This window comes from Castor canadensis, chromosome 15 (genome assembly GCF_047511655.1).
Source record: "Castor canadensis chromosome 15, mCasCan1.hap1v2, whole genome shotgun sequence".
Lineage (NCBI taxonomy): Eukaryota > Metazoa > Chordata > Mammalia > Rodentia > Castoridae > Castor > Castor canadensis.
The window spans coordinates 28,399,714-28,426,453 of NC_133400.1; the positions used below are offsets into that span (position 1 = coordinate 28,399,714).

The window sequence follows — 26,740 nt, forward strand, 5'->3', positions numbered from 1 at the left end:
TATATACTTAATGTGATAAACATTGTGCATGCAAAAAGCTGTTGAAACGTTCATAAATGATAAGTCTTAGTGGGTAAGTGCTATACAGAGTTTGGCCACAGCAGGAACACAGAGGGAGGAAATAGTATTAACTGCTCTAGGAGGACACGGAAAGTTCAGGGAGGTGATCTTCCATCTGAGTTTGGGCAGGTGCAGCTGGAGTTTGCATGGAAGGGTGTGGGGAAAGAGGAAGCAAGGGCATTCCTAGCAGAGGGAACAACCTGGTCCAGGCTGTGCAGAGAGGTGTACATAGTGTGGCTTTCAAGTGCAATGCATGGAGAGATCACTGAGAGTGTAATTGGAAAGATGGAGGAGAAGTGAGATAGTTAGGGGGATTATGCCAGGGAAGGTGGATTTCACTCTAGAACTAGTGATTTTCAATCCCAGGGGTAATTTTGCCTTGCAGGATACTTTTGGCAGTATCTGGAGACATTTTTGGTTTTCATAACTGGTGTGTATATATGGCTGCTACTGGCATTTTAAGTGCTAATACAGTAATAGTATTAGGTTTGCCTTTTAGAAAAATCATTGGACTGACACTGGGGAGAAAGACTTGAAAGGAAGCTAGAATAGAAATAGGAGATTAATGGAATACTATTGCAGTAGTCCACGCAAGATGAGGCCCAGAAAAGAAAGGATTAGAAAGGAAGGAACACGTCCCTCAAAAAAAAGAGGCTAATTTAAAAGAGGCCATAGTGAGGAAGAGACAACAGAACTTGGTGACTGGTGGGAAATAAGGGAGTGAAGAGGGAAATGGAGTCTGGGTGCACATCCAGGTTTTGAGCCAGGAAATTGGATTCATCCATGTTCATGTCCTTCAGCGCTGTGGCATGACTGTGCTATTCACTTTGGTGATTTATTGTATATGCTGTTACCTGGCATAACTACTGCAAGAGTACCAACTATTAAAGCGTATTTCTTCTATACTCATAAAATCTAGCACAGTGCTGAGTTTATTCACATTGAGCTACTAATAAACTAGAACAGTAAAATAGAACCACAGTAAAGGGAAAGTGTAGAATTACATAATTCTCTCTCCATATATAATTTCATAGTTATTTTTGTTAATGTTTGTGTGTTTGCTAACTTCTGTTTGATATGCTCCCTTTCCCACTTAAAATATGTTTATGTCGCTGATTTATTTGCCCCCACTGCTTGAGTACAGTCAGTATCTCTTTCATTCTTATACCTGGTCCAGGACTTAGCATTTTGTAGTGATGAAAACTTTCAAAGCATGCGCCAAAAACTGTGCTAAGTGCTTTACATTAGTTATTTTGTGTTATTTCCCATACAAAAGCTTTATGTTGTGCAGTGCTATTTTGATCACCAATGGTAAGTGTAATCTGTGGATGAGGACGTCAAGTCTCAGAGAAGTTAAGTGACCTACCCAGTGTCATATTGTAAATGGAAGAACCACTTGGTTTTGAACCCAAGTCTCTTGATTTCAGACACAGTCCATAGCCTTTATAATTACCTGTAGCCACTCTTGATCAGAAGGCTACAACAGAAGGTATTCGCTATAGATTGATTTAATTGGAGCAGTGCATACTGAAAGGTATATAAAATTAACTGACTTATTTATTGACAGTGAAGGTTTGAATCCTGAAAAGACCTAAATATTTCTGGAGAAGAAATATTCTGAATATTAACAAGAACACTCAGTATGATCATGTGTATATGGACACTTTCTGTCCCCATCTTGGACCTTTCTGAATGTAGAAAGACGACCAGGAGAGCCACTGGTGGCATTGAAGGCAGAAGGGAGCAACAGCTGCTCACTTGCCAGGGAATGAGGACCTATGGAAGGAATGCAGATTGGAAAATAGATGGGTGTGGTGGTACACATCTATAATCCCAGCACTCTTGAGGCTGAGGCAGGAGGATTGTGTGAGTTTGATCCCAGCATGGGCTATGTAGCAAGATCCTATCTCAAACCACATATCCTCAACCCCCCACCTCCAAAGAAAAGAGAGATGGACTAAAGAGGTCTATTTTAGATAGTCTCTTTTAAGTCACAGAAATTCAGAGCTTGGAATGGTAGTGTGTCTCAATCCTAGCACTTGAGAGTCTGAGGCAAGAGAACTACACATTCTAAACCAGCGTGGCCTATCTAAACCAGTGAGACCCTGTCTAAAAAAAAAGATAAGAAAAGACATTCACTGGTATGTGTGGCCACCAGCTGGATCCTTTATTATTTGTTTATGATATCAGGGCTGTCAGGGTTATGATATATGTTTGATGGGGCAGATTTTTTTAGTGTTGGCCATGTAACTGAATCTTCAGAAAATAAATTCATTGAGGGCTGATGAGAAATAGTTTCTCTGTCAAATCCTAAAAAGCCATTGTCTCTTAATTTCTTTTTAAAATGTGTTGCTGCTTTCTTATTTTCATGAAATGAATCCTAGCTTTGTCCTTGTGCATGGAAATGATAATAGCATAAATTAACCCCACTTGTGTAGAAGGTGAATTCTAATACTTGGTAGAATGGCTGATGAGAAATAGAGAAAGGACTTCTTGGAATCCATAAATTTGTCTTTTTCCAAAAGTGGTTTGTATATTTATTCATTTATTTATTAATGGTGGTTCTAGGGTATGAACTCAGGGACTCACACTTACTTGCTAGGCAGACGCTCTTACCACTTGAGCCACTCCACAGATCCTTGCAATCTATTGCTGAGCTGGCTTCGAACCTTGATCCTCCTGATCTCTGCCTCCCAAGTAGCTACAATCACAGGCCTGAGCCACTAGTATCCGGCTTAGAGTTTCTATTTTAAATTCAGACTTTTATTTACATGTACCTTGGGTTTCCTTTTGGCCTATTGGAAACATTTTTCAGTATTAAAAATGCATAATGAGAGTGGAGAGATGTATTCAATGGAATGCCAGAGTCATTGCCTATCCTAATATTTATTTCCCAGACTTAAATCATAGAGTCAGGTAAGTTCACTGCTTTGAGACACTTACTTCTCTCCATCTTGTAAGATTAAAGCAAAGAGGGATGTTTGGCTCAGAAAAGAAAAAAGTTAAGAGGAATATGGGAGTTGTCTTTAAACAACTAAAGCTTTGTCATTTTAGAAAAGATTTGGTTCCTTTTGTGTCATCCCAGTGGATTGAATTTATATGTGGAATTTATAGGGAAACAGATTTCAGTTCAATTTGAGCAAGAACTGCCCAGAGAGGGAGTTGGCTTCCTGGCAAGGGAGGATAGTGGTCCATCTTGAAGGTTTAAAATATGAGTTGGATGGCTGTCTTCTGGAAGAGTATGGTGGATTCAGATGCAGGGTAGAGTGTCATATCAAGTGGCCTGAATTATTGACCAGGAAACGAGTGAGGGGGAGAAACCAGACAGCTAACACAAGGTGAGATGGGAGAGCTATAGCAGACAGAGTATAAAAGGGGAAACTGAGGATGTGGTATCTCTCCCATCCAGTAGAGTCCAACAGTTCACATTTTCTCTGCCAGGGACATTTAATAAGTTGTTGGCTCTTGTTTCAATAAGAGCTTGAGGAAATTTTGGCTTGGTCACAGAGACTGAATAATTCTGCTTTTGTAGTAAGTTTCTGGAAGGAGACATCCAGTGATAATAAATCAGGAGTGTCCAGACCAGCCTGAGGTGGAAACAAAGCTTCTGTCAGTGGATTTAGTTTCTCTCAAGTAATGCTCGCAATTCTCTCTTGTTGTTATAGTGAGCTAAATCTTAACAGTAGGATTCAGGCCCAGACAATTTCTTTTGTTTCTTTTAAGTTTGTTTTTCCAGCTTTCATTTCTGTCTTAACTAAATAAAAACGTTTTGTGAACATTCTCAGCACTGGAATCTGATGTAGGGGGAAAAAAAGCTAAAATTGACATACCCTATTTTCAACTAAGAGTTAATGGAATGTGGGAAAAAGGAGGGTAAAGTGGGTAAGTAAGAATCTGAATGTTTGATGTCAGGCCTGGATTTGATTCTCAGCTCAGCCATTCACTGCCTATATCACCCTAGACTCCTAACTTCTGTGGGCCTCAACTTCTTCATCTGTAAAGGGATGTATTTCTCATAGTTTCCATGTGCATATAAATGCAGTAATATACATAAAAAGTACGTAGTGTATGGTAAGAACTTAGCAAATGTTAGCTGCTTTATTTTTGTGGGATCATTTTGTTGTTAGAGGTCACATTAGAGTGGATATTAGGTTGAATATGTGCTTCCTCATTAGAGAATTATGTGAATAATGCATAATATGTCTAAGTGGAGGGTTAGTTTCACAGTTCTTCAAAAGGAAAAAATCGAGCAAATAGAAACAGAAAGAGGTTTCGCTTAAAAGAAGTAATACACACTCATTGACACTCGTTGTATATTATCTTCTCCCCTGTTCTCTGAAGAAAGGTTCAGGTAGATGTAGATAGAGAAGATATTTGAGAATCTTCTGCATCCAGATAGGCAGAGATCTGGAAGACACAGTTTAAGACCAGCCTGAACAAAACCAGTGAGACCCCATTTCAGTAAAACAAGCAGAGCATAGTGATGTGTTCCTATAATCCCAGCTTTGTGGGAGACCTAAGCAGGAGGATTGTAGTCCAGGCCAGCCCAGGCAAAATGCATGAGACTCTGTCTAGTAAATAACTAAAGGAAAAGGGCTAGGGGCATGGCTCAAGTGGTAGAGTGCTTAGTGCAAAGCCCTGAATTCAAAAGCTAATAGCACCACCACCAAAAAATAATTCAAAAAGCACTTGATGTGTGGGAGTGAGAAAAGGCTGATGATAGAATCTTTTTTTTTTTTTTTTTGATAGTCCTGGTGTATGAACTCAGGGCCTCACGCTTGTGCAGTAGGTGCTCTTACAGCTGAGCCACTCCACCTGCCCCTGAGCATAGAATCTTTAGTGGCACAGGTATGGCATTTTACAGGGAAGAATGTGAGGAGTTGGCTTATACTGGTAGGTGCATTGAAGTGGAAGTTGGGAGATCTAGGTTCTTCTAGTTAGTCTCACTCTTCTATTTGTGGTTTGTATACCTCTAGGCCTGTCACTTCCCTGCTCTACAGACTGGACTCGATATTTAAGTCCAGGTAATCTGAGTACCTGAGATTCTCCATCTGAATCTACTTGGAAGCAAGGGCAGGTAAATCACTACCTTGAGACAGAACTTTTGGGAAAGCATAATATCAGGTGTTACAGAAATAAAAGAAGGTAAGAGCTGAGAAAGGGTGGGGGTACGCAGGAAGCCAGTTTGTTTAGAGTAGAGGAACCCAGAGGTAAGTGAGGTTACTGTGGAACACCAGGTAAGGAGAATTACTCCAGATTCTCTCATTGACTTTGTAGATAGCATTGACGTTAATAATCATACCTGATAAATTAAGGTCAGTTTAAACCCTGTGCTTTCACCAGTGACCTGGAACATAACTATTTGTGTTTCAATTCAAGGTTTGAAGGAAAATTGTAGTCTATTGTTGAGTGAGACAAAGCTAAATTTTCTTGTTTCTCTTGGAATATTAATCACAATTCTCTCTCTCTCTCTCTCTCTCTCTCTCTTTTGTGTGTGTGTGTGTGTGTGTGTGTGTGTGTGTGTGTGTGTGTGTGTGTGTAGACTGTTACATTATGGATGGAGGGGATGATGGTAACCTTGTCATCAAAAAAAGATTTGTGTCTGAGGCAGAACTAGATGAACGGCGCAAAAGGAGGCAAGAAGAATGGGAGAAGGTTCGAAAACCTGAAGATCCAGAAGGTACACAGACCTATAGTTGTTCATTCAACATAATTGTCTTTGATTCTCACAACAACCCTTCCCAATAGGTGTTAATTGTCCTCACTTAGAGTTGAGGAACCAAAGTACAGAGGGGGAAGTAACCTGTGTTACATGGCAGGGTGCTCACATCCTTGACCTCTCTTGTCCACCAAACTGCCTTCCAGGAGATTCTGCTTGTTTGTTCCACTGGTAGAGGTGGATCCATGGTCTGAGTAACTGAGAACTCTGCTGTGTGGAGGATTTGAGCTGGCCTCTCTTCCAGTGAACCGTTTCAGACCATGGGCCCTCTTGACAGTGACAGTTGACTTTGAGAACTGCTGGCTCCTCCCAGAGGTGCAAAGGAAAGCTGTGAACTTAGTGCTTTTTTTTTGCAGTACTGGGGTTACTGGGGTTTGAACTCAGGAACTCAGGGTAGTGTCCTTGAGCCAAGTTCCTAGCATATTTGTGCTATTTTTATGTTATTCTCATCCTCAGTTCATGCAAAGATTTTGTTTAAAAGTCTTTGTGATTCCAAAACAACATGAAATAACTTTGAAGCATGTATCTCCCCCTTCCTTTCTTTCCCTTTGTTTTCTTTTCAGAATGTCCAGAAGAGGTATATGATCCTCGGTCTTTGTATGAACGACTACAGGAGCAGAAAGACAGGAAGCAGCAGGAGTATGAGGAGCAGTTCAAATTCAGTAAGCTTCAGAAAATACACAAGTCTGGGGAACTCCACCAGGCCTTTTGATGCACTTTGGCCTATGCAACACACTAGCTAGCAGTGGAGTTGTCTTAATTATCTAGTCTCCAGATGCTCATTTGGTGAGAAAGAGACAGCCTTCTGCTGAATTACATCTTGTTTTAGCTTGGCAGATTAGCAAATAAGACATAGAGTGTCTTCCAGAGGAACATTCTAGAAAAGTAGGGCTGTGAGTGTGAGATGCCCTTCAGTTTTCAACTAAAAGGAAAGAAAGGATAAAAACTTTTCTGTCTGGTAGCATTGCAATAAGGCATTGAAGAGTCTCCAGGGATAACTGGGACATTGAACATTTTTGTTTAGAACTGAAAATAACCATTTTAATTCTATGCTAGTATCTAGCTGTGGGAGAAATGTCTTGATTTTATGCCATGCTATCTATCCAAAAGCCATGGTATTTAACAGTTCTTTTTTCTAATCCCCTGAAGAACTTGCTGTTTATTAAGAAAGGAAGAAGGAAAAGTCAAAGAACACTGTATTTTTCCTTTAGCCCACTTTGTGTTCCTTGTTTAATTATTTCCCCAGAAAACATGGTAAGAGGCTTAGATGAAGATGAGACCAACTTCCTTGATGAGGTTTCTCGGCAGCAGGAGCTAATAGAAAAACAGCGAAGAGAAGAAGAACTAAAAGAACTGAAGGAATACAGAATATCCTTTGTACTTTGAGAGAAATTTACCAAGTGTCTTGTTTCCTCAGATAGAAAGAGGGTCTTCTACCTGGGGGCCTCCATAGTCTTTCAGTAGTGATATTCCTTGGAGTCTGAATGACTAGCAGTGATTTGTGAACTCTGTATTGCATGCAAGAGTCTGTTGTAATCAAAAGTTCATGTCCTTTAGGATTAACTGTAGGCATAAATCCTTGTAGTCAGTGGCAGGGTATTCTTGCCATGTGGAATTAGAGGACTCTGAGACAGATGGGCAGTTCAGTTAATCTCATTCAGAGGAGAAATTGGCTTCTGAGTTTAGTTTTTTTTTTTTATGGTAATGGGATTTGAACTCAGGGCCTCATGCTTGCTAGGCAAGTGTTCTTATAGCTCTGTTTTGTGGGTTTTTTTGGGGGGTGGCACTGGGGTTTGAACTCAGGGCCTCTTACAAATTAAGCCACTCCACCAGCCCTGTGTTGGGTATTTTGAGATAAGAGTCTATGGAACTATTTACTGGGACTGGCTTGAAACCAAGATCCTCTTGATCTTTGTCTCCTGAGTAGCTAGTATTACAGTCATGAGCCACTGGTGCCTAGTGGCTTCTGAGTTTTAAAAGGACGTGTTTAGTAACTCTCCTCTGTTCTTAGCAACACCTTCTTCTGGGATTACAGGTGTGTGTCATCAGGCCCAGCTTTGAATGTCTTAGTAGGCAATCCCAAATGTGACTTGGCTAAGTCAAAATTTTCAGTTCCATGCTACATTACCCCTGCCCTCCACCAGAGTCTTTTTCTGGTCTTCCCAGTCTCAGTAACTTGCAGCTGTCTAATGTTTGCTGTCTCTACTGCCACTGTGGTAATCATGGACTTTCTGGCTGCTAAGACTGTCTAATATGTTTCTTTCTCTTTTTTTTGTTAGCGTACATTAATTGCATAAAGGGGCTTCATTGTGATATTTCCATACATACATATAATATACTCTGATCAAATTTAGCCCCTCTGTTATTCTTATTCTCCTCCCCTTTTTAAACAATTCTTAATTGGTTTCATCATTCTATTTTCATACATGGGTAAGAAGTACTTTGATCATCATCTAATTGTTTTGTTTCTACTGTCACCCTTGGCAGTCTGTTCTTCAGACAGCCAAAGGAACTTTTAAAAACCTACATGTCATCATGTCATTTTCCTATTTGAAACACTCTAGTGGCTTCCTGTTGCCTTTAGACCAGTCTTTATTCTTTATCAGGCTTCACAGGGCTCTACGTGATTTAGGCCAGCCATCTCTCTTATGTTTCCCTCATGCTTCCCGTATTCCAGCTGCTGGCTTTTATGTTCCCCTCATGTCAAGCTTTGAGTCCATCTGAAGGCCTCAAACTTGCTATTTCCTTGGCCTGAAACGTTTTGTCCTCAGGCTAGCATTTCAGGTCTCAACTCAGCACTCCCTCACCAGAGACCTTCCCTAAGTATCCCACGTGCAATTGCACCCACCCCATTGCTGTATGTAATGATTTTTCCCTCCTTTGGGTGGGGGATGGACCCAGGGACTTTCTGCATGCTAAGCACCTACTGTATTACTGAGCTACATGGTACCAGGCCCTCTAATACAATTTTTTTTGGTGATGGTGGTACTAGGATTTAAACTCAGGTCCTTGAACATGCTAGGCATACACTTTAACACTTGAGCCATACTCCTAGCCCTATAAAACAATTTTTTGTTTTGTTTTTGGTGGTACTGGGGTTTGAACTCAGAGCCTTACAGTTACTAGGCAGGCTCTCTACTACTTGAACCACTCTGCCAGCTCAATAGTAATACAGTTTTTTTTTTGTTTTTTTTTTTTTCATTTTTCTTTTATTATTCATATGTGCATACAAGGCTTGGTTCATTTCTCCCCCCTGCCCCCACCCCCTCCCTTACCACCCACTCCGCCCCCTCCCTCTCCCCCCCCCCAAATACCCAGCAGAAACTATTTTGCCCTTATTTCTAATTTTGTTGTAGAGAGAGTATAAGCAATAATAGGAAGGAACAAGGGTTTTTGCTGGTTGAGATAAGGATAGCTATACAGGGCATTGACTCACATTGATTTCCTGTGCGTGGGTGTTACCTTCTAGGTTAATTCTTTTTGATCTAACCTTTTCTCTAGTACCTGTTCCCCTTTTCCTATTTGGCCTCAGTTGCTTTAAGGTGTCTGCTTTAGTTTCTCTGCATTAAGGGCAACAAATGCTAGCTAGTTTTTTAGGTGTCTTACCTATCCTCACCCCTTCCTTGTGTGCTCTCGCTTTTATCATGTGCTGATAGTCCAATCCCCTTGTTGTGTTTGCCCTTGATCTAATGTCCACATATGAGGGAGAACATACAATTTTTGGTCTTTTGGGCCAGGCTAACCTCACTCAGAATGATGTTCTCCAATTCCATCCATTTACCAGCGAATGATAACATTTCGTTCTTCTTCATGGCTGCATAAAATTCCATTGTGTATAGATACCACATTTTCTTAATCCATTCGTCAGTGGTGGGGCATCTTGGCTGTTTCCATAACTTGGCTATTGTGAATAGTGCCGCAATAAACATGGATGTGCAGGTGCCTCTGGAGTAACAGTCTTTTGGGTATATCCCCAAGAGTGGTATTGCTGGATCAAATGGTAGATCGATGTCCAGCTTTTTAAGTAGCCTCCAAATTTTTTTCCAGAGTGGTTGTACTAGTCTACAGTCCCACCAACAGTGTAAGAGGGTTCCTTTTTCCCCGCATCCTCGCCAACACCTGTTGGTGGTGGTGTTGCTGATGATGGCTATTCTAACAGGGGTGAGGTGGAATCTTAGTGTGGTTTTAATTTGCATTTCCTTTATTGCTAGAGATGGTGAGCATTTTTTCATGTGTTTTCTGGCCATTTGAATTTCTTTTGAGAAAGTTCTGTTTAGTTCATGTGCCCATTTCTTTATTGGTTCATTAGTTTTGGAAGAATTTAGTTTTTTAAGTTCCCTGTATATTCTGGTTATCAGTCCTTTGTCTGATGTATAGTTGGCAAATATTTTCTCCCACTCTGTGGGTGTTCTCTTCAGTTTAGAGACCATTTCTTTTGATGAACAGAAGCTTTTTAGTTTTATGAGGTCCCATTTATCTATGCTATCTCTTACTTGCTGTGTGCTGGGGTTTCATTGAGAAAGTTCTTACCTATACCTACTAACTCCAGAGTATTTCCTACTCTTTCTTGTATCAACTTAAGAGTTTGGGGTCTGATATTAAGATCCTTGATCCATTTTGAGTTAATCTTGGTATAGGGTGATATACATGGATCTAGTTTCAGTTTTTTGCAGACTGCTAACCAGTTTTCCCAGCAGTTTTTGTTGAAGAGGCTGCTATTTCTCCATCATATATTTTTAGCTCCTTTGTCAAAGATAAGTTGCTTATAGTTGTGTGGCTTCATATCTGGGTCCTCTATTCTGTTCCACTGGTCTTCATGTCTGTTTTTGTGCCAATACCATGCTGTTTTTATTGTTATTGCTTTGTAATATAGTTTGAAGTCAGGTATTGTGATACCTCCTGCATTGTTCTTTTGACTGAGTATTGCCTTGGCTATTCGTGGCCTCTTGTGTTTCCATATAAATTTAACAGTAGATTTTTCAATCTCTTTAATGAATGTCATTGGAATTTTGATGGGAATTGCATTAAACATGTAGATTACTTTGGGGAGTATTGACATTTTTACTATGTTGATTCTACCAATCCATGAGCATGGGAGATCTCTCCACTTTCTATAGTCTTCCTCAGTCTCTTTCTTCAGAAGTGTATAGTTTTCCTTGTAGAGGTCTTTCACATCTTTTGTTAGGTTTACACCTAGGTATTTGATTTTGTTTGAGGCTATTGTAAATGGAATTGTTTTCATACATTCTTTTTCTGTTTGCTCATTTTTAGTGTATAGAAATGCTAATGATTTTTCTATGTTGATTTTATATCCTGCTACCTTGCTATAGCTATTGATGATGTCTAGAAGCTTCTGAGTAGAGTTTTTTGGGTCTTTAAGGTATAGGATCATGTCATCTGCAAATAGGGATATTTTGACAGTTTCTTTACCTATTTGTATTCCTTTTACTCCTTCTTCTTGCCTAATTGCTCTGGCTAGGAATTCCAGTACTCTGTTGAATAGGAGTGGAGATAGTGGGCATCCTTGTCTGGTTCCTGATTTTAGAGGGAATGGTTTCAGTTTTTCTCTGTTAAGTATAATGCTGGCTGTAGGTTTGTCATATATAGCTTTTATAATGTTGAGGAATTTTCCTTCTATTCCTTGTTTTCTTAGACCTTTTATCATGAAATGATGTTGGATCTTATCAAAGGCTTTTTCTGCATCTATTGAGATGATCAAGTGGTTTTTGTCTTTGCTTCTGTTAATGTGGTTTATTACGTTTATTGATTTTCGTATGTTGAACCACCCCTGCATCCCTGGGATGAAGCCTACTTGGTCGTGGTGAATAATCTTTTTGATGTGTTGCTGAATTCGGTTTGCCATTATTTTGTTGAGGATTTTTGCATCAATGTTCATTAAGGAGATTGGCCTATAGTTCTCCTTTTTGGAGGTGTCTTTGCCTGGTTTTGGGATAAGTGTAATACTGGCTTCATAAAATGTGTTTGGCAGTTTTCCTTCGCTTTCTATTTCATGGAACAGTTTAAGGAGGGTTGGTATCAGTTCTTCTTTAAAGGTCTGATAGAATTCAGCAGAGAATCCATCAGGTCCTGGACTTTTCTTTTTGGGGAGACTCTTGATTGCTGCTTCAATTTCATTTTGTGTTATAGGTCTATTCAGGTGATTAATTTCCTCTTGGTTCAGTTTTGGATGATCATATGTATCTAGAAATCTGTCCATTTCTTTTAGATTTTCAAATTTATTTGAATATAGGTTCTCAAAGTAGTCTCTGATGATTTCCTGGACTTCCATGGTGTTTGTTGTTATCTCCCCTTTTGCATTCCTAATTCTACTCATTTGGGTTTTTTCTCTCCTCATTTTAGTCAGGTTTGCCAGGGGTCTATCGATCTTGTTTATTTTTTCAAAGAACCAACTTTTTGTTTCATTAATTCTTTGTATGGTTTTTTTGGTTTCTATTTCGTTGATTTCAGCTCTTATTTTTATTATTTCTCTCCTTCTATTTGTTTTGGGATTTGCTTGTTCTTGTTTTTCTAGGAGTTTGAGATGTATCATTAGGTTATTGATTTGGGATCTTTCAATCTTTTTAATATATGCACTCATGGCTATAAACTTTCCTCTCAAGACTGCCTTAGCTGTGTCCCATAGGTTCCGGTAGGTTGTGTTTTCATTTTCATTGACTTCCAGGAACTTTTTAATTTCCTCTTTTATTGCATCGATGATCCATTCTTCATTAAGTAATGAGTTATTTAGTTTCCAGCTGTTTGCATGTTTTTTGTCTTTGCTTTTGTTGTTGAGTTCTACTTTTACTGCATTGTGGTCAGATAGTATGCATGGTATTATTTCTGTTTTCTTATATTTGCTGAGGCTTGCTTTGTGCCCTAGGATATGATCTATTTTGGAGAAGGTTCCATGGGCTGCTGAGAAGAATGTATATTGTGTAGAGGTTGGATGAAATGTTCTGTAGACATCTACTAGGCCCACTTGATCTATTGCATATTTTAGATCTTGGATTTCTTTATTGAGTTTTTGTTTGGATGACCTATCTATTGATGATAATGGAGTGTTAAAGTCTCCCACAACCACTGTGTTGGCGTTTATATATGCTTTTAGGTCTTTCAGGGTATGTTTGATGAAATTGGGTGCGTTGACATTGGGCACATACAGATTGATGATTATTATTTCCTTTTGGTCTATTTCCCCTTTTATTAGTATGGAATGTCCTTCTTTATCTCGTTTGATCAATGTAGGTTTGAAGTCTACTTTGTCAGAGATAAGTATTGCTACTCCTGCTTGTTTTCGGGGGCCATTGGCTTGGTAAATCTTCTTCCAGCCTTTCATCCTAAGCATATGCTTATTTCTGTCGGTGAGATGAGTCTCCTGTAAGCAACAAATTGTTGGATCTTCTTTTTTAATCCATTTTGTCAAACGGTGTCTTTTGATGGGTGAATTAAGTCCATTAACATTAAGTGTTAGTACTGATAGGTATGTGGTGATTCCTGCCATTTAGTTGTCTTAGTTGTTTGAAGGTTTGATTGTGTGTACCTAACTTGATGTTACTCTCTACTGTCTTGCTTTTTCTTATCCTGTGGTTTGGTGCTGCCTGCCTTTTCATAGTTAAGTTGGGTGTCACTTTCTGTGTGCAGGATCCCTTGCAGAATCTTTTGTAATGGTGGCTTTGTGATCACATATTGTTTTAGTTTCTGCTTATCATGGAAGACTTTTATTGCTCCATCTATTTTGAATGATAGCTTTGCTGGGTAGAGTATCCTGGGGTTGAAGTTATTTTCATTCAGTGCCCGGAAGATCTCACCCCACGCTCTTCTTGCTTTTAATGTTTCTGTTGAGAAGTCTGCTGTGATTTTGATGGGTTTACCTTTGTATGTTACTTGTTTTTTCTCTCTTACAGCCTTCAATATTCTTTCCTTAGTTTCTGAACTTGTTGTTTTAATGATGATATGTCGTGGAATAGTTCTATTTTGATCTGGTCTGTTTGGTGTCCTGGAGGCCTCTTGCATTTGAATGGGAATATCTTTCTCTAGATTTGGGAAATTTTCCGTTATTATTTTGTTGAATATATTACGCATTCCCTTCGCTTGCACCTCTTCTCCTTCTTCGATGCCCATGATTCTCAAGTTTGGTCTTTTGATGGAGTCAGTGAGTTCTTGCATTTTCTTTTCACAGGTCTTGAGTTGTTTAATTAATAGTTCTTCAGTTTTTCCTTTAATTACCATTTCATCTTCAAGTTCTGAGATTCTGTCTTCTGTTTGTTCTATTCTGCTGGGTTGGCCTTCCGTTTTGTTTTGCAGTTCTCTTTCGTTCTTTTTGCTGAGGTTTTCCATATCCTGGCAGTTTTCTTCTTTATTGTTGTCTATTTTTGTCCTGAGTTCATTTATCCATTTATTCATTGTGTTCTCTCTTTCACTTTGGTGTTTATACAGTGCTTCTATGGTTTCCTTTATTTCTTCTTTTGCTTTTTCAAATTCTCTATTTTTATTGTCTTGGAATTTCTTGAGTGTCTCCTGTACATTTTGGTTGACCCTATCCAGTATCATCACTATAAAATTCTCATTGAGTACCTGTAGTATGTCTTCTTTTAAATTATTCTTGTGGGCTTCATTGGGACCTTTGGCATAGTTTATCTTCATTTTGTTGGAGTCTGGATCTGAGTTTCTGTTCTCTTCATTCCCCTCTAGTTCCTGTACTAATTTTTTGCTGTGGGGAAACTGGTTTCCCTGTTTTTTCTGTCTTCCTGTCATTGTCCTTGGTGTTGTTACTGTCCCTGTACTGTGTGTAATTAAGTATTTTCTAGCTTGTAATAATAACAATGGTAATATTTAGAATGGAAGAGTGAGCTGAGATGGAAAGCAAGAAGTTAAAGAAAAGGGGAAAACAAATATACAGACAAGAGGGAGAAAGCAGAACAAGGTATCAGACAAGAGAGTTTCAAAGGTATAAACAGGGAGTGTTAGTGTACTAATCGACAGTAAGCTGAACAGACATTAGAGAGACAGAGGATTGAAAATCAAAGATAAAAAAATAAAAAATAAGTAAATGAAAGTAATATCTATATATAAAAATGAATTAAAATAAAATGGAAAATAGAAAATTAAAAAAAAAAAAACCAAAAAACTTCCAAGTTTATATGCAATGCAGTTTCAGTCTTAATAATTTGGGTGTCCGTCTCAATCTCCAGTCCTGGAGTTGGTGCCTCAGATGTTGTTCTGTAGTTGTCTCATCAAAGGGGATGCATAAAGTAGAACAAAACTACACACACATACACACACACACACACACACACACACACACACACAGCCCCACCAAGTGTCCCCAGTTCAAATGCAATACAGTTTCAGTAAGTTTTTTGGCTTTCAGGTGTAATTCGGTTGTTCTCTCATCAAAGGTAGGGAGAAAAAGAAAAAAAAAGCGTCTGGAGACAGTTCTGAGAGTGGTATCTGCAACTGTGGCTTGCCTGCCTGCTGCTCTCAGCCTGTAGCTGGCGGCGTTATTTATGCAGATCTCTGGGGTGAGCTAGCACTCACCTGGTCCCACAGGCTTTGTTTGCTCAGAGTTCTCCTGTGCGGGAGCCTCTGCTACAGGCTTTCCCCTTTCCAAGCACTGGGAAAGGTGACACTGCCCCACGTTGTCAGGCCTGCGTGTTTATTTACAGTTCATGTGAGAGGTGGGTCTTCCCCCCTCTCCTCTGAAGTTTTCCTTCCACTGCCACTTTCACAAGCTTTCCTGCTCCTGCTTACTGGGCGGTGCTGCTGCTCCTGCCAGCCGCCATGTTTGTTTATAGTTCACGTGGGAAGTGGGTCTTCCCTCCTCTCACAAGCTTCCCCGCTCCTGGTTGCTGGGCGCGCCCCGCTCCCGCCAGAGGCTCTCTGGCCTGCCCAGCTTGTTTATTTACAGTCCTGGGAAGGATTCCCTTCCCCCAATCTTCAGCGCTCAGGGCGCCCCACCCTCTTTCCCTTGTGTCTTAACTGTTCTTATTGCTTAGTACTCAGTTTCTCTTTTTTTCCCGGGTGGAGGTCAGTCTGTCCAGGGGGCTATGCTGCTCTGGCCCATGCTTGTCTGTGGGGCTACCGCAGTACCGTGAAGCTCACCTGGTCCGCGTCTTCCCAAGCCGTATGGGCACCAGCCACTGGCGGCCCGGGGGCCCTCCTCGTTTCTCTGTTTAACGTGAAGTGGAGATTCTCTGCACCGGCTGGTGTTTCCAGTGCCTGACATGTAGTAGGTTCTCTTAGATATATGAATAAATTAATGAATAACTTATGGATATACTAACTTTCTTTTCTTCTGAGAGAAGGCTTATTTGGATGTTTCAAGCTTATAGTTTGAGAAACCTCACTATTGTGTGTGAACAGGTTTCACCTTTAGGATTAATGATGTGAGTTGTGTGTGTACTCGTTGGTAGATTCTTGCAGGGAATGTGAAGTAGGTTCCATTGAAGAGTTAAGTGGGAGCCAAGTATGGTGGTTCACACTTATAATTCCAAACCTCAGGAGACTGAATTTATACCTCTCCCCCCAATACACACACACACACACACACACACACACACACACACACACACAAAGGATGAAAGAAAGAAAATGAGGTCTCAAATGTGGACAGATGTTCTGGGATTGGTAGCAGAAGTCCCGGTGCCCAGCCTCAGCTTGCTGGTGGCATTCAGGTGCAATGTGGGATGAGCGCTGATGGATTGACTGACTCCTGAAACTCCTCATCCTGCCCTGATGATCCAGAACAACGTTATGGGCTTATACTTGTGTAGGTGTGCATCTGCCTATCCACTTTGTTACACATCAAGCTTCTCCTCTGAGGAAAGACACTAATTGCACTTTTCAGCTGAATTATGTCATGTTTTGCTTGGCAGACTAGCAAATAAGAAAGTGTCTCCGAAAGGCACATTCTAGAGAGTAGGGCTGTGAATGTGAGATGCCCTTCAGTTTTCAACTAGAAGGAGAGAAAGGAAAGAAACTTTTCTGTCTGATAACATTGTGGTACAGCACTGAAGAGACTCCGGGGTAACTGGAAACTTGGAAAGTTCTGACTGTCTAGAGAAGCTGAAGAAAAGAAAAGCAGGCCTTTGACATGCAGGTATATAACACACTAATCCCAAACCTGCAAGTAGCCAGAGACATGGAGATAAAGTGGAAGGGTTGGATATTTGTTTATTAGGGCTCTAGATTAGGAACTGGCTCTTGGCTTTGCTCATTATAACATGATACATTTTATTCATTTATCTTACTTAGTACTTTTTTTTTTTTTCTGACAGTACTAGGGATTGAACCCAGGGCTTCTCACAAGCTAGGCAAGTGTTCCATCACTGATCTCTGTACCCAGCCCCATGATACATTTTATGATGTGATTTTTTTTTTTTTTTGTGGTACTGGGGCTTGAACTCAGGTTCACCTTGAGCCACTCCACCAGCCCTTTTTTGTGTTTTTTTTTTTTTTGAGATGGGTCTTGAAACTATTTGCCCAGCTGGCTTCAAATCTCAATCCCCCTGATCTCTGCCTCCTGAGTAGCTAGGATTATAGGCATGGACCACTGGTGCCAGGCAGTATGATCCTTCTGAATACTAATAAGCTATGGTTTGTGCCGTGTAAACAGAAGAACTCTAGTTCTCTTTCAAGTTCAACTAGTATGTAACAATATTATGTACAATATTATTAAAACTGAAAATTTTAAAAATGCCTCATTTAGTGAATTCCTTAAGATTTTTGAGGTTATGTTTTTTAAGCATTTTAGGGAGAGAAGGACTTAAGGGGGGGAAATTTTATGCTTTGGATGTGGATCAAAAAATAATACCCCCTCTTTACCTGCCAAACAAAGTTGAAGCTTTTCTATACTTTAAAAGAATAAAAAGTTAAATGTGGGGTTTCTTTTTTGCTATTATAAATACATGTTTTTTATGTTAATTTTTCCATTTTTAATCTTTTTCAATGCTTAATATCGAGAGTTTTCTTTTAGAACTTCTGTCCCTTTGTGATGGAGTGGCAGGTAAAATCATCTGGAGGTGTGGCTCAAGTGGTAGAGTACCTGCTTTACAAGTGGAAAGCCCTGAGTTCAAACCCCCGTCCCACAAAAAAAAAATAATCACCACATTGTACGGTTTCTTGTATTCTCTGCTAGAAAGATGAAGTCTCTGTTTCTTTCTTTTTTTTTTCTATAAAATGAACATTTTTTTATTAACTTGTTACCTGTTTCCATGATGACCTTAAAAACATTTAATTGATGAAGCTCAGAATAGTACTGAGTATTCTACATAATCCTCCATCAACTAGCACAGATAATTTAAGGTAACTGGTGCCTGTCAGAACAGGTGACAGGGAGCAGAATGAGAATTTCCTTATTTTTGTTACCCATGTTCTCCTTTGTTTACAGACACAGAGACAGTTAAATTAGTCTGTATCCTTTACTTCTTGCTTCTTAGATTTATTGGCACTAGATGGTGCTGTTGTTCCAGTAAGGTACTGCTGCATCTTAAGAACATGCTGCATGTCAGATACGTATTGGTTGTTTAATAGGTTGTGAAAAAGAGCATAAAATAAATGTGGGGAGCTGAGGGTCTGGTGGAAAGAACTGTTAGTAAAAGTGACAGACCTTATGAGCCAGAGATGGACACCAGCATGAAAAGTGATGTGAGAAGTGTTCTGCTTATGCTTTTTAAAATTTAGTTTTTTAGTCAGGATCTTACTATATAGCCCAGGCTGACCTGAAACTCTTATCTCAACCTTCCAGGTGTTGGATTATAGGCATGTATCATTATGCCGGGCCCAGCTTATACTTTTCAAGACACTCTGGGTTCTTACATTTTGTTTGCATAGGGTTTTTGGTTAAAAATCACCTTAAGAGAGTGTTAAAACTGGTCCCTGGGCCTCCAGAACCTAATCATAGCTGGGAGCAAAGATGGGACTCCTCATCTTTATGAGCTGGAGGTAGTCTTTGCCATCTGAGATGAGTGCCACTGAGATTCATGAGGACATTCTATAAGACCTGAATTCACCTTTGTAAGGGAGAAGCTCCTATTTTTAGGGAAACTACACTTTTTTTTCTGTTCCTTTATATTCGTTGAGATCTTTGTTTTCCCCTCAAGCATGATATTGACCATGTCTTTAGAAACAGTGAGTTTTCTGTCTGCTTTAAGATTTTCATTTTGAATCAGAGAGAAGAGTTGTTTCCCTATGTTACTTGGGGCTTGATATGCTATCTTCCTTTGGGGTCAAACCCAGTTGAAATTGACTGGATTTGACAGGTAAAATAAAGAAGGAAGGGGCTTTAAAAAAAAATTCACTTTTATAATTGTGCTAAGTATCATGCTATAGCCAGGGGGCCAGTGGATTATATTTGTTGTCTTTCTCTTGATTTACCATTGCCTGTGGAAGCTCTTCCTTTTGCTTAGTTTGACACTTAACCTGTAACTCACAGTAATCTCAACAAGGTTGGCATTTCTGCAGAAAACAAGAAGGAAGTGGAGAAGAAACTGACTGTGAAACCCATAGAAACCAAGAACAAGTTCTCCCAGGCAAAGCTGTTGGCAGGAGCCGTGAAGCACAAGAGGTTAGCTGGCACTCACATAGCATAACTCCCTCCAGTGGGGTATTCTGAAACTTGTGATTGTAACCAGAGCAAAAGGTTACCCAGTCTCTGAGATTCCTTCCCTGTGCTCACAACTCTCTTCTCTACCAGATTTTGTGCCTCCTGTTGCCTTTGACCCTCATTGATCATTCATTTTTAACAAATTAATAGCTACTCTTGCTTCCTGTGTACAATCCCATTGATTCCTCTCATCAGTTCTATTAAATACAGATTATTGAGATCCCTGTTTTATAGATGAGAAAACAGACCTTCAGAGGTTCAGAACTGTTGTCCAGAGTCACACAATGTTAGGAAAGCAGGAGTTCAGTATTTAAGCCTTTGTGTTTCTAGGAAATGAGGCAGCAAGTCTTGTGAAAGGACTGTGTAGTGGGTAATGAGAGTAAGGAGGAAGAACACAACTCTGCCTGGCGGGTGCATGAGCTCAAGCTGGGGAAGTTCAGAAAGGCATTAGAAAGATGCCAATTAAAAGCAAGGTATGGCTGTACATGCCTGTAATTCCAGCACTGGGGAGGCTGAGGTGGGAGGATTGCAAGTTCCAGCAATCCTATGTAGCAATACCCTATCTTAAAAATCCAGAAAGAGAGGGAGGAGGGAAGAGGAGAGAAAAAGAAAAGAAAAAAGAAAGATGCTGATTGGGTTGGACACTAGGGCTTTGGTAGGCAAGGAAGGGAGAGAACATCCCAGGCTGAGTGAACAGCTGCTGCAGAGACTTTGAGAGAAGTTGGCAGCTGTGACAGGGTTACAGACCTGACTGTGGATCAGTTTAATTGATACAGGAGTGGTAGCACTACCCAGAGATTTTGCTAAGTTCTTTGTCCCTTTCAAATACTGAAATGGCACAGGGTGATTGAGTCTTTTTGACCAACCAGACCACAGGCAAAATGATGTTAAGTTTAAGTGCAGTCTGTTAGGAAAATCAATATGGCATATTGGCAACCAGCCACATGTTTTGAAGGGAGTGTATTGATGCAGTCTTGCAGTTTGGCACACCATCCATCTGCGGCAGATGTTCCTAGGAACGTTGCTTATGTGTAAAAATGTCACTGTGGGAGAGGAGGTCTGAAAGAAGGCCTGTTAACAAGCCATGAATTACTCCTTTCAAGACCTCACATGTAAGCTTCCACACCAAACCCAGTGTCTCTCAGGATTCCCAGCTGGGTCAGTTTTGTTGTACTATGGCAAGGAAGAGCTCTCCAGTCAGGCCATTAGTTACTTCTTGGTGCTCTTGCTGGTGCTGAATGGGTATTACAGCTGCCTCCTTTTGCTTAGTCTTTAGATCACCTTTGAAAGGACTCTGTTAGCCTATTTGGTGACCTGCATTGAACCCCTCTTGGATTTTGAAATTACATCATTTAATGTTGGCTTTGTGTAGCAAGGTGATGAATTAGCCTCTTGGGACAGGAGTTCATAATCTTCTCCACCCTAGGTTTATTAGGTTCACCTGGGAGTGTGTTAAGCTTGTGGATACCCAGGCCTCACGCTAATTCTGATTGAATAAATTTGAGGTGTGGGACTCTTCATTGTTAAAGTCTGTGGATGATTCTGATGCCCAGTGAAAGTCTGGAAGCATAAAACAAGCAAACACTTATTCCATGCCCTCTTCAAAGGAATCTTCTTTGCTTTCTTCAAATTTATTATTTTGTTTATTGTTATAAACAACTGTGGGATGCCTACCGTATTCATTTTCATTTTTTCAGCTAGAAGCACCCAATGCTGTAAATTTTCCTCAGCTTTCATTGAATATAAGTTTTATATTTCCTCTTAAGTATTTTTGAATTTTGTATGTTTCTTTGACTCAGAATAATGAAGAAATATATTTAAAATTTTCCATCTTGAAATAACCATATTTCATTGATTTTAAGATAAACCTGCCCCTCCCCTATTTTAACAGCATATAATCATTGGTGTTTTAGAGGCTATGAAATATGATATTCATTGTTTGTTACTGATCTCTGACTTAATTGTATTGTGGTTTGTATGTTCATTCTTTTAAAGTGGCTTTAGACTATGCCATCTGTTCCTGGGGTTGAATGTTTGAGACAATCCCAAGTAAGCATGAAGGAAGTCTGTTAACTTCTTAATAATTAGATACATACATCTTCAGAATTGTTACTTCATAATGAATAAAACCTTATTTCGTTATAAAGTAACCTTTATGTTTACAATGCTCTTGGAGGTTATTTTTGTTTGTTTGTGGTTTGGTTTTTGAGACAAAGTCTCACCCTGAAATCCCCCTCTTCAGCCTCTTCAGTGCTGAGATTACAGGTGTGGACCACCACATACAGCTGCCTTTGGTTTTTAGGACTAAAGACTTAAAAAAAAACAGTCTGTTTTCCTAATATGAATATAGGTACTCTGATCTTTATGTATTACCCTTGGTACTTCTTTTTCTTCTAATCTTTTTCGTTTAACTTTTCTGATTATTAAGTTGCTTGGTTTTGTTTCTCTTTCATTAAATTTTAGGTGTGTTATTCATATATAGTTGCTATTAAATTTGTTCTCTTAATCTCTTTACTAATAGGTGTGGTCTATTTGTATTGAGTTTTTCTTATAATTTCTACCACCTCAATTTGTTGCTTTATTTTATGACATGATTTTTCTATATATTTTTTGAAAAAAATGAGAGATTTTTAAATTTTAGTTTTTCTTTCTATAGGTTTGGATTTATATACTCATTTCTATGCTTTTAGTGGTTAACCTTGAAACTTACTAGGCATATTTAGCAAAACCTAAACTAAATTGCTTTTGTACTTCCCTGTAAAATTATACAAACACAGACTTTAGATCCTTTCCTACAGTTACCCTCTTCTTATGTGCTACAATTGTCCAGGATTTTAATAATGATTATGTTTAATACCACAAATTAGGTGTTTTTATTTTTTAGTTTAGAGCCTACACTTTGAGCCACTCCACCAGCCCTGTTTTGTGTTGTTTTTTTCAGGATAGGGTCTTGCAAACTATTTGCCCAGGCTGGCTTCGAACTGCCATCCTCCTGATCTCTGCCTCCTTTGTAGCTAGGGTTATAGGCATGAGCCACCAGTGCCTGGCTGACTTTTTTTTTTTAAGATACAGATTATATCTGTTTAGATTTCTATTTGTGTTCGCCAATTTCTTTGTTCACCATCCCTTCTGGATGTCATTGAAGATGTTTTCTTCAATACTTAACAAGTAAACTTTTTTTTTTTTTTTTTTTTTTTGAGACAGTGTCTTACCCTGTAGCTCGGATTGGTCTGTGTAGCCTAGGCTGGCCTCAAACTCTCAGTCCTGCTTCAGCCTTCTAAATTCTGGGATTACAACCATGTACCACCACACCCAGCAATTTAACTTAATTTTTGTCATTTACAAATAGTTCGGATGTTCTTAAAATCTATCTGTGGTTCTAACTAAGTTGAATGATAAAGATGACAAAGAATCAGAAGTTTACATACTTCACCCCTTCGATTTGTCAGGAGTAGAAGTTGTCTATAACAAATTTTATAATTGGAAGGAGATTAGGAATGCAAATGAATGCTTTTCATTTCAGATCACCCAGCTTCCTGAGGCTACCCAGGATGGTTTCTAGAGTGCCTGATTTCCTGAGCTTTGCTCCTAAAGATTGCACACAGCTCAAATGACCACTTTTTGTTTGTTTGTTTGTTTGTTTGTTACAGCTCAGACAGTGGCAACAGTGTGAAAAGATTGAAACCGGACCCTGACCCAGATGAAAAGAACCAAGGTGGGTAGCACCTTCGTGTCTTGCTTTTACTCATGCACATGAACCACAGTAAGGAACTGGAATGCGTTGCATCTGTAAGTGAGTGCATTCCTCTGTCTTCATTCAAGCCCACCTAAACGTCATTTACTAAGCTGTTTTATGCCAGGCAAGATTTATACCCAAGAGTATGTCAGCTGCCCTGCGAAAAAAATATGTTAGAAACCATGGAGCTGAGAAGTGACAATTCTGTTCTCACTGGAGGGCTTACAAAGCCCTGGTCAGATGACCTCTGCTCACAAAGGGTTTTTCTCCTCTCCGCCAAATGTCAAATTTCTTGATTTCACCTGGCTTGCTACCAGTGGGAGGTAGAATGCTCGGCTCCTGCTGATTGTTGGATTGGATTGAGCTTAGAAGCTTCATTACAGTCTCAAAGAATACACTTGCTTCAGTAGTGACTTTTACGTGATGAAATCTGCCTCTGTATTAAGTAGCACCAAGTTATAAGTGAAGGGGAATGCTCTTGGGGGCAGAATTAGGAATGAAAAATTCAAGAGTCTGTTTTTAGTTTCATTGTAGTTGAGACTCTAAACTAACCTCAATGGATCATGTCAAAACCATTTATTTCTTTCTCAAAAAATAATGGATGCTTTTTCAAATGTTTCTGTAGGGCACCAGTGATGGTGGGCTGTTGCTTTTACCCTTTTGCTCTAGAACATAATTATAAACAGGCCCATCAGTGGAGTCTCTTTTCCACCCACACCCTATTCAATCCAGTTCCCCTTTCCACGGGCAAACAATATTGTACATTTGTTAATGCATCCAGAGCTGCTCTGTGGATATTCAAGCAATTACAAATATGTACTTTAAAAATACTCTATTATAGACAATTTGAAACAGATTCAAAAGTTGGAATAATAGTGTAATGATCCCCTCATCAAGTACTTTCAGCAATTTTATATATTTTTTTGTGGTACAAGGAATTGAACCCAGGGCCTTGCACAGGATAGATAAGCATCCTACTACTGAGCCCTTAACAGGTTTTCATTTATACTGCCCCAAGTGTAATATTTTGTGACAAATCCCAGAAATCATATAATTTTATTCATAATTCTTTAATATGCATTTTTAAAAAGGGTTTTTTGTTTATTAATACCATGATCTTAACTGTAAAAATCATATTAATTATCAAATGTCAAGTTAGTATTAATTTTTCCCAATTATCTTAATGTTTTTCTTGTCAATTTATTTATTTATTTATTTTGCAGACAGGGTCTCACTGTCGCTCAGGCTGGCTTCAAATTTGCAGACTTTCTCAGCTTCATGAGTGCTAGAATTACAAGTGAGAGTCACCACACCTGGTTTAACAATTATTTTCTTTTAAATAAAGATCCAGACAAAGACCAAACATTGTATTTGGCTCATAAGCCTTAAAAAAGTCATGGAACTATAACCGTTCAGTGGTTTTTAGTATGTGCACATGGTTGTGCAGCCATCACCACTATCTTAATTCCAAACATTTCAGTACCCAAAAGAAAGCCTTTACCTTTAAGCTTCTTTTTTTATTATTTTTTAAATTTTTAAAAATTTGATGCCTTGCACTTCTCTTGGCAGGTGGTCTACCACTTGAGCCATGGCCCCACCTCTAGTTTCTTTTTTATCATGGAGGCAAGTTTTTTTTTTCTCCCAGTACTGGGGTTTGAACTTGGGATCTCAGCCTTAGGCAGGTGCTTTACCACTTGAGCCACTCCATTGGCCCAATTTTTTTTTTTTAAGTCAGTTTGCTGTGCAATTTGTCACAGATTCATTGTGGTTTTGATTTGCATTTCCCTAATAACTAATAAATGTAAACAACAGGGTTGGTGGTGTGGTTCAAGTGGTAGAGCACCTGTCTAGCCAGTGTGAGGCTCTGAGTTCAACCCTCAGTACTGCTAAAAAAAAAGTGAAGCATGATATATCTAAGGCTACTTTTATACTCGGAAAAATATTCATCCAAGTTCTTAGCAAACTGCAAGTTGGGCTGTTTGTCTTTTCATTGTTTAGTAGTAAGATTTATATATTTTGGATACTAGATACTTATTAAATGTATGATTTGCAAGCATTTTCTCCCATTCTGTGGGTTATTTTTCTCTTTCTTGATAGTGCCCTTTGGAGCAAAAAAGTTTTTAATTTTGATGACATCTAAGTTACTTTTTCTTTGGTTGCTTATGTATTTTAGGATTCATGTTCATGACGATTCATGCCTGTTTTCTTCAAAGAATTTTATAATTTTTAGCTCTTTCAACCAGTCTTTGATCCATTTTGAGTTAATTTCTGTATATGGCATAAAATAGGGATCCATCTCCTTCTATGGGAATATCCATTTGTCCAAGCATTATTCCTTCCTCCACTGAATTGTCATGCATCAAATTGACCATAAATGTATGCTTTACCTCTGTATTCTGTTTTCTGTTCTGGTTTATAGGTCTGTCCTTATGCCACTACCATAGTCTTGACCCCTGTAGCTTTTATAGTAATTTGAAATTGGAAAGTATGAGTCCTTCAACTTTTTTCTTTTTCAAGATCATTTTGGCTATTCAGAGTCCCTTCCATTTCCATTTGAATTCTGAGATCTGCTTACCAATTTCTGCAAAAACAGCAGCTAACATTATGGTCGAGATTATTAGAATCTGGATTAATTTGGGGATGTTGCTCTTCTGTCATTTTAGCAATAGGCTCATGTCTTCTAATTTGAAATTAACTTAGTGGCCCTTCCTCCTTTTTAATTTTTTTGTTTGTTTGTTTCCTTTGTATTATATTTGCAAAGAAGCTGGGTCTTTGTTCTGTGGGATTTCCCATACTCCATACTTTTGCTAAGTACATCCCCATGGTGTTCCTTTATACCCTGTGTTTCCTGTAAAACAGGAATTAGATATAGAAGCTTGATCAATTCAAGTTGATTTTTTTGGCAAAAATACTTCCTACTTTGTATTTCCAATTATCATGAGTTTTATTTTAACTAACTCTTGTGTTTATTGCTTAATTCACTTGTTATTGTACCATGGGAATCATTGCATAACTACGCTTACAGAGCTCCTTCATTTTGTTTTAAGGCTGTATTATAATATTGTACTATAGTGTATCCATTTTTATTGATGAGTATTTATTTTTTCCCTATTGTGGTATTTCAATAATAGCCCTGCGCATACATAATTTTTCACATGCATGAATTTATCAGGTTAACTACTTAGAAGTGGAATAGTTGAATAGAATATAACCAAATTGCCATTCAGAAAAGTTATCCCAGTTTATACTTTCATCTGCAATATAGGATTCCTATTCATTGTTGGTTTATTTTTTGTTTTTGTTTTTGTTTTTTTTTGCGGTACTGGAATTTGAACTCAGGGTCTACACCTTGAGCCACTCCACCAGCCCTTTTTTGTGATGGTTTTGTTCTGAGATAGGGTCTCTCAGACTATTTGCCTGGACTGACTTTGAGCTGCTATTCTGATCTCTGCCTCCTGAGTAGCTAGGGTTGCAGGACTGAGCCATTGGCGCCCGATTCACTGACACATTTTTAATATATAAGAAACTTACCAAACATGGTTGCTTAGTAGGATAAATGTGTCCAGTTGGCCTCTGTACTTACAGGTTTTACATCTATGGACTCATCTACTGTGGACTAACA

General features: G+C 39.0%; 1 protein-coding gene across 3 annotated transcripts in view; it reads left to right on the top strand.

Moving 5' to 3' along the window:
- Psme3ip1 (proteasome activator subunit 3 interacting protein 1) overlaps positions 1–26,740 on the top strand; it is a 38,006-nt gene that overhangs the window by 6,446 nt on the left and 4,820 nt on the right. For 2 of the 3 annotated variants that reach the window (XM_074055952.1, XM_020164625.2), the window contains exons 2-7: positions 5,037–5,137; positions 5,603–5,740; positions 6,343–6,441; positions 7,026–7,147; positions 19,210–19,343; positions 23,033–23,097. In XM_074055952.1, the coding sequence (XP_073912053.1) occupies positions 5,614–5,740; positions 6,343–6,441; positions 7,026–7,147; positions 19,210–19,343; positions 23,033–23,097 (547 nt within the window). In that variant the 5' untranslated portion in view covers positions 5,037–5,137; positions 5,603–5,613. The remainder of the gene's footprint in view (positions 1–5,036; positions 5,138–5,602; positions 5,741–6,342; positions 6,442–7,025; positions 7,148–19,209; positions 19,344–23,032; positions 23,098–26,740) is intronic. The other variant, XM_020164627.2, reaches the window with a different exon arrangement.